Raw genomic sequence first — 8,481 nt, forward strand, 5'->3', positions numbered from 1 at the left:
GCAAATTTGTCATGATGAATGAGGGTGCATGACATGTACCTTGCCACATAGCATGAGTACTCACACTCAACAATGAAAGCAGGTCCCTTGTCATGCAAGTAATCTTATTTGTCAAATTAAACATAGCTTATTCTTGATGATGTTCTATTCTATTCTACAAATCACCTAAAGTTAGGTTTCATGTTAATAGGCAATAACATTAATAAACATTACACACGGTATTATTTTAAAAACTTGATTTCAATAAACAATCTATGAGGCTATGAATGTACCAATAAACATGTGAAATATAAATATGCCTTCAAGATTAAAGTTGAAACCCATGAGCATCACATGCTTCACAAAAATAAACTACTGTAGTGTTTGGGTCTAATTAAAACCAAGTACTGACCCACACTTGTAATAAGCAAAAAAACAAACTTAAATGTTGGGGTTTATTATGTTATCACCACCCTCTCACTCTTGATCTGAATTGGACTCTGAATTTTCATTACCTACATAAAAAGAGACAAATCAACCACATTATAAATAACATTAACACTATAATATTCGCATGCTGGTGTTATCTTATAAGCATTATCATTTGAGAATTGCTCTTCTCCCATCCATTTTTGTTAATTCACATCCAACGTGATTTAACTCACGTTGAAAAATGCACCTACGTGACTTAACTCATGTTGAAAATACACTTACGTGAGTTAATTCACGCTCGACTTTTTTACGGGAACGAGCAATTATCTTATCATTTTTCCTATGTATGTAGAAACTTACTAGGGGAGACATGTGATCCATTAGAGTTGGGTGGTAATGGAACTTCATTTTGTTGTGAGTCCATTATCTCCTTTTGTTTCTCTAGCAGTATGTTGTATTGTTCAATTTGCTGCTTCAACACCACTCTTGTATAATAAGCTTTGAAGAATTCAGCATTATGTTCTTCAAGCTTTTTCCAGACTGCAAAGATGAGAGGGGAAAAAAATTATTAACTAAGATTTTAATCATGATATATATTGTATGAAAAATTATAAGAATCAAACTGAGACCTATTTTAGTAAACTCAGGTTCGATTTTTGATTCACTTAGTAGTGTTTCCACTACTTGTTTTGGGGACATATACTTGCGTAGACATTGTCCTATGAGATTTTCCACCTGCAAAGAAACAAGTAAACCATAATAATAGAAGTTATCTTTAAAAATATCTATCTAAGTGAACATATTAATAGAACAAATAAACTTATTTTAGATAACTAAATATATATAGTAGAGCAACTAAACATAAGAATATAACAACTTTTTTTTCTTTTTTAACAAGCAAAAATGAGATATATTAACATGGACACCGTAATTGTTACTGCATAAGGTGTGCCAAAACAATCACGGAAATGTCAAGAATATAACTACTTAATTAAACCTTGTAAAAAAAAACTACTTAACTAAACAATATTAAAAAAAAAAACTACTTGATTAAACAAGGCTACACCCCTATTCTAAAGCAACATTTAAGAGATGTTAATTAATTGTCCCCGTGAGCTTAGTTCATTTGGTAAGGGATATTACACAATATGTGTAGGGGGGTTCGAACCTCGAACACCCCACTTATTCGTCTTTAAGGTGGATTTCTCTAGCCTATAGGTTACTTTACAAAAAAAAAAAAAAGATGTTAATTAATTACTTGTTGAATATCTTCAGAAGTAACACCCTTCACAGATTCACTTGGCATATTGCAAATTTCTTCAAGAGTAACACGCTTCATTGATCCAATTGGCATATTGCAAAATTCAGAGATACTTTGAGCAACTAACTGGAGACATAAATAAAAATACAAACATAAGTAAAAATCTTGTAAAACTTAAAAAGAGAAAAATACACAAAATAAGTCGATCGCGAGTTACGATTCGATAAATTAATGAACTCTTGACGAAAAGAGAATGCAATATAACACAACAAATACATAAAATAATACTCATGATGAAAAGAGCATGCATAACACAACAAATAATAAGTCGATCGGGGGTTATGATCCGATGAATCAATAAACTTTTGAGCAAAACTGAGAGGACCGATTAGCACGATATAAAATAAGATAAGTAAAAATCTCGTAAAATCAATAATACGCAAAATATAAGTCGATCTAGAGTTACCATATGATAAATCAATGAACTTTTGATCAAAACCGATTAGCACGATATATAAAATAACATCAAAAGGTTTGATCAATTGCATAAATAAGAAGGAAGAAAGAAAAAAAAGATAAGCAAAGTTGAGGCTCATACCTCTATGTCGAAAAATTGAGGTATCACTCTGAATGAATTTTTTTTTATTTTTCAAGCACAATGTGGGTATTTATAAAAATCTTTCAAGCTCTTGTCTAAAAAAAAATAAAAAATCTTTCAAGGTGATATGGAAAGAAATAAAAAAGGCAAAACATTAATTATAATTTGATATGGAAAGAAAATAAAGGAAGAACATTAATGAGAGTGAATCAACCATTAAAACAGATTGGAAGATTTATTCATAAAATTATTTATTTGATTTCATTATAATTTTCATAACACAATTTGCACAAAAAAATATATATATATCTTTCATAACACTCGTAGCCATTGTCTACCCATTCTCATTTGTTTTATTTTCCTTGCATTCTATTTTGATGCTTGATCCTCACAATTTAGTTCCGACCAAAATTAATACTCGATTAATATTTGATATTTGCATGTTGAGGACAAATTAATCTATGCAATATAATAAAACTATTGTTAATTTGTTCTCGTGTAAAAATGACATGGATTAATTTGATCATTATTTTTATTTATTTTTTGGTCAACTTTGATCATTATTTTTACCATTGACTAAATTGGACTGAAAAAATATTGTGAAAGATCAAACTGAATAATAGCTCTTTTATTTTTATTTTTTAGTATTTTTATTATTAGATTAGATTAAATTAAAAAGGTAAGTAGAGGTGAGATTTGAGACATTTTCAATCGAGACAGTATAAGAAAACGTGGAAAGAATAATTACAGGATTGTTTTTGTTGGTTTTTTTTTATTAATTAAAGTTTGTATAAGCCACTAAATTTGATTTGTTATAAAAAAGAATAAACCATTACGTGTGAGATGTGTTTCTTGTATGCATCTTCCAATAGTGATTAGTCTTAGGTTCATCACCAAACACTTGGTTCAGAAAAGTTAACATAAGAGGAAACACTTACTTTGATTTCTCATTTAAGGGGAGTTGAAATCTACCTTTTCTGCAGAAGGAGACAGTACAGTATATCTACCAGTAAGAATTTTCATTTAGGGATAAAACAATGACAATTACATCAGAAAATGGTTTCTTTCCCATCAGCTATTTGTCTATTTTCTCCCTCTAATCTTAAATCCACACCAATGTGGAAACTGACCATAAATTAAGGAATAAGAAATTGTACAAATTCCAGAAAAGACTTGAGAAGAAAAAATTGGGACATAACTCAAACGGAATAACCTTCCAAAACACTATTTTACAATGAAGGTAACTTTTCCAACCTTATGTCAAATGTACAAAAGAAAATTAAAAAATCTCATCACCCTTCTTAGCCTTAGCAAGAAAGATGCTAACTGAGATTGAATCCATCAAGCTCTTCTCATGTCTTGCCTACGTCCATCTCCAAAAACCTCTTCTATCATGCTACACGTAGGTAAGAAATCCATCTTACTTTTAGAGCAAGATACAAAGCCAGGATCCCACCCTGGTGCATCACAATGCTCCATCACATACCCTTGGCTGTAACCATTGCTTACTCCATTATTATAGTTACTGCCCCAATGATCACCATTCCCACTCTTCACCTTGGTCTCCCTTGAAGCAACTCCCATGTCATGTGATGTGTATGGATCATGTTTAACTTTTTCCTCCCAAACATGTTGGTCCTGGCCTTGAATCAGATGAGGGGAACCACTAGAGTGATGTATATCAAGAAAATCATACTTAGAATCATCATCAATGTTCCTCTTGGTCTGATCTACTATTCCATTAACAGCACAGATTTCATCTTCAGAAAAATCATCATCATAATCCTCTAAGTGATCATCATTGTGGTTATTATTGTTACAAGTATCATCTTCATAGATGGGATACTCAGCAACAGAATCCTCATCTTCATCATGGGTAGCAACTTCATTGTCATCACTACCTTGCCACTCATCATTATCACTATCAGCACTTAATAGGTGGTTCCTGTTCTGCTCAGCTCGCTTTCGAAGCATGAAGACATTAAAGTAGTAACTCACTATCTCCTTTTTGCTTCGTGAGGGAAAAACAATGGAAAGATAGTTCCAGAAATTCTTGTTGAGGGATGCTGGATTGTTGAAGACTACCTTGTGAAATAGATGTTCATCTTCTTGAGTCCACTTTTGAGCCACTTGTTCTCCCATGCCAGCAAACCCCAATTCAATGAATTTCTCAATCCCAAAGGTTTTTAATAGTTTTTTTCTTTCTTCCATTATATGTTGTCTTACACATCTCATAGATCCCCTGTCCTCGCAGCTACAATCAGTTCTTCCTTTTCCAACTTCATCATCAAGGCTAGATAATTCCATCTCAGGCATAGGGATAACACAGGTCCCCATCAATCTTTTTTCAGCTTCATCCCCATCCCTAACATTGAGGTTTGAATCAGACCCAGAAAAACCCCATGCAGGAACATCAGCTTGATGGTCAGCTCCTACTGATACAGGCTTGCGAGGAGAATGTTCAAGGAGTATGGAATAGAGGTCCTCATGAGTTAATGTCCTTATGGGTCGTTCCGGACTGAAATATATTGGCCGTTCTGGACTGAAGTACTCATGAAAAAAGGGAAGATGTATAGGCTGTTCTAAACGGTGATCATCTTCAGTAGTGCAACTGGTGGCCCAAGAAGAAGCAGGAATACCTATCACAGGAGAGTCCCCAGCCCCTCTAGGATGTCCATCACAAGTTTCAACAGCAAGCTTCTCATTACAATCACTACCACCTTGTGCATATCCTTCCTCTATGAATTACAATTTAGACAAACTCAATATAAGTATACAATTTATCACAAACTCGAAACTCCTTGAAATGTATATTACATAGTTTAATTTCCAATTGCACAAGATTTAAAACTAAACTCCCACCTGAAGTCTTAGCCAATTGGGTGTCGCAATCATCATCGGGGAAAACAGATTCTGTCAACGGTAGAAAATCGCTGGGGCCTGCATGTTTCGGGTGTTTGAACGACACCTCAAGCATCTCCTCAGCATCGAAAGGACGTTTCTGCACCATTGTTGCCTGCAAGAAAACATTTAACAAAGAATAAGTCAACAAGCTTGCATCACACTACACAAGAAACTATTTATTTGGAATTCATGCATCAAAACAACCGAGAAGTAGCTCATCTACTATGATGGAAAACGTTTTGAATGATGAATGGAACATGTAATGCATGAAAAACAAACCACTTGAGCATAGTACACCTATTCAACTCATTATCATCATCAACATGCATGACAAAACATCCTCAAATATAAGATATTTGTCATAACAGCAACATTGGAATATGCTAATAACAGTTAACACTTGACTAATGTTGACACTTATGTTCTGACTTCAATTTAAAAACACTGTAACTCTGACTTTTAATTGATTACTATTAAAAATCATTATATCATTATCATAAAAAGAGTGGGCCTACTCAATGAAAGGACATGCAGTAACTTCACATTAATTATTACACATAAAAGAAACATGCCACATCACTTCAAAAACTTTTAACCAGAAAATAAATGTCAAAAAATAAATTAAATTAAACGATTGAATAGTACCCACAAAAAAAAAAAAACAAATATGATTATTAATTACAATAATTAGAAAATAAAAAATTAAAATTAATTTTTTTTATTATACCTTAAACACGGTCTCAGTCAAATTAATTGGAAATTGCTGAATTTGGAAGTAATAAACCAAGAGAATCGTAATTATACAAAAGAATTGAACTTTCCCCAAATAATTTCAATAAAACAAGAAAAGCCCCAATTTCAGGAAACCCTAACCCTAATTTTTTTCAAATTGAACAATTAAGAACAAATCAAGCCTAATTGACGAACAATTACAACGATTCGAACAAAGATCTAACAAATCCAAACAAAAATTGGAACGTAAAATCCCAAAATCAAACCCGTGGAAAATTTCCCCAAATCAAAAACAACAAATCGAAACAAATAAAATCAATAACCCAAATCAATTAAAGAAGAATTGAAACCTTTAGCTCGGATCGAGAAGATCGGAGACGGAAACCCTAAAAACCGAAAACGTGAAACGAATCGAACAAAATCAGGTTCAATCGAAAGAGAATTTCACGATCTATTCGAAGATTGAATCGATCGGAAGAAAAGAGAAGAAATTGAAGGTGAAATTGAGGGAAAGAGAAAAGGGAATCGAGATCTGAAAACGCGGCGGAAGAAGAAAGGGGAAAAAACTAGGGTTAGGTGGATTTTATTTATTTTTAGGGTTGGTGAGAGAAACGACAGCGTTTTGTGGAAAAATAAACGTGTTTGGTTTTAGAGAGAGAAATAAAAGAGAGAGAAAGAGAGATATATGAAGAGAAAAAATATTGAGATGTGAGTGCGGTATATATGGGACACAGTGTGGGAATGAGGTTGTGGCCTGTGGGTAGATTCGGAATCATCATGATTTTGAGCTTCTGAATATAGGTGTATTTACACGTGGCGTTCTCTTAATGAGTTTCTTCGTTTTTTTAAATAAAAAATATTTATTTATTTTTTTACTTTTATTTAAGAGTGAAGGGAATAAGAGCTTTTGACACATTTCATAAGGTTGAGGCACACAAGTAAAATACGTTTTTACCCTCTAGACAATTAACTGCCGAGTATCTTCTGCTACAAATCTGACAGAAGCTCTCTCATCCATTATTCATCTCATCTTCCCAAAAAAAAAATTGAGAATCTCTCTCATAAATCTCTCTAAAAAACTCAAACATATTTATTCTACAAAATCACAAGTAAGTAATTATAATACTATTAACTTACATTTTAGTTATTATAAATACTTTATTTTTTAGTTTTTGAGTAGATTTATTTTATTTTTGTTTTTGAGTAGATTTACATAGTATAATTCATTTTTAGAGTAAATATTAGTTGCTTAATTTAGTTAAAATGTTTGTATGATGTTTATGTTATAGTTTAAAATTTAGGGTTACATTTTAATTTGGTGTTTTATATTTATTTTTTTATTTTAGTTTTTAATTAGATTTACATGTTATAAATCATTTTTAGATTAGATGTTAGTTGATTAATTTAGTTAAAATGTTTGCATAATGATTATGTTATAGTTTAAAATTTTAGGGTTATATTTTAATTTGGAGTTATATTTTTTTTTATTTTATTTTAGTAAGAGTATATTATTTATTTTAAGAGTAAATATAAGTCGAATAATTTTGTTATATTTTACGTTATAACAAAAAAAATTATGTTAAACATAAGTTGAATAATTTATGTTATAGTATATGATTAATTTTTTTATTTTAGTAAGAGTATATGATTTATAATTTTAGGGTTAATTTTATGATTTTTAGAGTGTATGTATAATTTGCACATCAAGTGTTTTATGAAATGTTTGAATGAGTTTTTCATTGATTGTTTTTAATTTCTTATTGTGTAGATTTGGAACAATGGTCGGGTGGATCGACGTTAATGCACAATTCAACGGCGGAGAACCTCATAGGTTGAAGGTTCAGTGCCTTGGTGTAACGTTAAGAGGTTTGAAGGATGAACTAACTGAATTCAACCAAGGATTCAACCTCATAGACACAAGAAGAGTGGAACACATTCGGTATAAACGTCCAACGCTCGACGAGGGGAGAATATCATTGACTTGGGTGGAATTAACGAACGACGAAAACGTGACGAGCATGTTTTGGGAGCATAACATGTTCCAGTGGATCGATATGCGGGTGACGTTGCTGAGATCAACTGAAGATATCATCAAAAGTTTGATTCCGCCAGAAGATCGTCATTAGGTATGGAATAAATGCACCTTCCAGCTACAACGATTGTCTTCCTTTGAATGGGGTAATTCAAACTTGCCAAATGGCAGGTCTCCAATATTCGACCGGCATTCCCATTGTTCCTGTCAAAAGATTAAATTCTTGTTAGGCTGATTTAAATGAAGGTATTGAAGTGTTAAGGAATGGACCTCATTCTTTTGACATTTGAATATCATCATTTAATCCCACCCTAACAAGAATTTAATTTTTTGAATGGAACATTGGGAATGCCGGTCGAATATTGGAGTCCTGCTGCTTCGCAAGTTTGAATTTACCCCATTCAAAGGTAAGACAATTGTTGTAGTTGGAAGGTACAAACGTCTAACAGCAACAATTGTCTTCCACTGAATGGGGTAATTCAAACTTGTTAAACGGCAGAAATCCAGCATTCGTTGAGCCTCTTGAATGCTAGTATTCAACTG

At 32.4% G+C, this 8,481-nt stretch overlaps 2 protein-coding genes across 3 annotated transcripts; both read right to left on the bottom strand.

The window, feature by feature from the left end:
- Positions 1-456: 456 nt before the first annotated feature.
- Positions 457-1,717, bottom strand: LOC25488667 (uncharacterized). The gene is made up of 4 exons (XM_013603603.3): positions 1,670-1,717; positions 1,041-1,146; positions 772-951; positions 457-494 (listed from the first exon to the last, which is right to left on the bottom strand). Exons 1-4 carry the CDS (start codon positions 1,715-1,717, stop codon positions 457-459), a joined length of 372 nt encoding a protein of 123 aa, XP_013459057.2.
- A 1,553-nt stretch (positions 1,718-3,270) lies between these two features.
- On the bottom strand, positions 3,271-6,596 carry LOC25488668 (uncharacterized). 2 transcript variants are annotated; one of them, XM_024779209.2, is made up of 3 exons: positions 6,257-6,596; positions 5,133-5,286; positions 3,271-5,008 (listed from the first exon to the last, which is right to left on the bottom strand). In XM_024779209.2, exons 2-3 carry the CDS (start codon positions 5,278-5,280, stop codon positions 3,612-3,614), a joined length of 1,545 nt encoding a protein of 514 aa, XP_024634977.1. In that variant the 5' UTR covers positions 5,281-5,286; positions 6,257-6,596; the 3' UTR covers positions 3,271-3,611. The 2 variants fall into 2 exon arrangements, with proteins under 2 accessions (XP_024634977.1, XP_013459058.1); XM_013603604.3 differs by lacking the exon at positions 6,257-6,596 and adding an exon at positions 5,902-6,233.
- Between the last annotated feature and the right edge of the window lie 1,885 nt (positions 6,597-8,481).

This window comes from Medicago truncatula, chromosome 3 (assembly GCF_003473485.1).
Source record: "Medicago truncatula cultivar Jemalong A17 chromosome 3, MtrunA17r5.0-ANR, whole genome shotgun sequence".
Lineage (NCBI taxonomy): Eukaryota > Viridiplantae > Streptophyta > Magnoliopsida > Fabales > Fabaceae > Medicago > Medicago truncatula.

What these genes read in the sequence shown, in the direction of transcription:
- LOC25488667 (XM_013603603.3), bottom strand. Translation starts at nt 1,717, where the DNA reads ATGCCAAGTGAATCTGTGAAGGGTGTTACTTCTGAAGATATTCAACAA. An exon ending in CTTCTGAAGATATTCAACAA is followed by an intron (nt 1,147 to 1,669) that starts GTAATTAATTAA and finishes GTTTCTTTGCAG; the next exon opens with GTGGAAAATCTCATAGGACA. An exon ending in ACCTGAGTTTACTAAAATAG is followed by an intron (nt 952 to 1,040) that starts GTCTCAGTTTGA and finishes TCATCTTTGCAG; the next exon opens with TCTGGAAAAAGCTTGAAGAA.
- LOC25488668 (XM_024779209.2), bottom strand. Translation starts at nt 5,280, where the DNA reads ATGGTGCAGAAACGTCCTTTCGATGCTGAGGAGATGCTTGAGGTGTCG. An exon ending in CCAATTGGCTAAGACTTCAG is followed by an intron (nt 5,009 to 5,132) that starts GTGGGAGTTTAG and finishes TGTAATTCATAG; the next exon opens with AGGAAGGATATGCACAAGGT.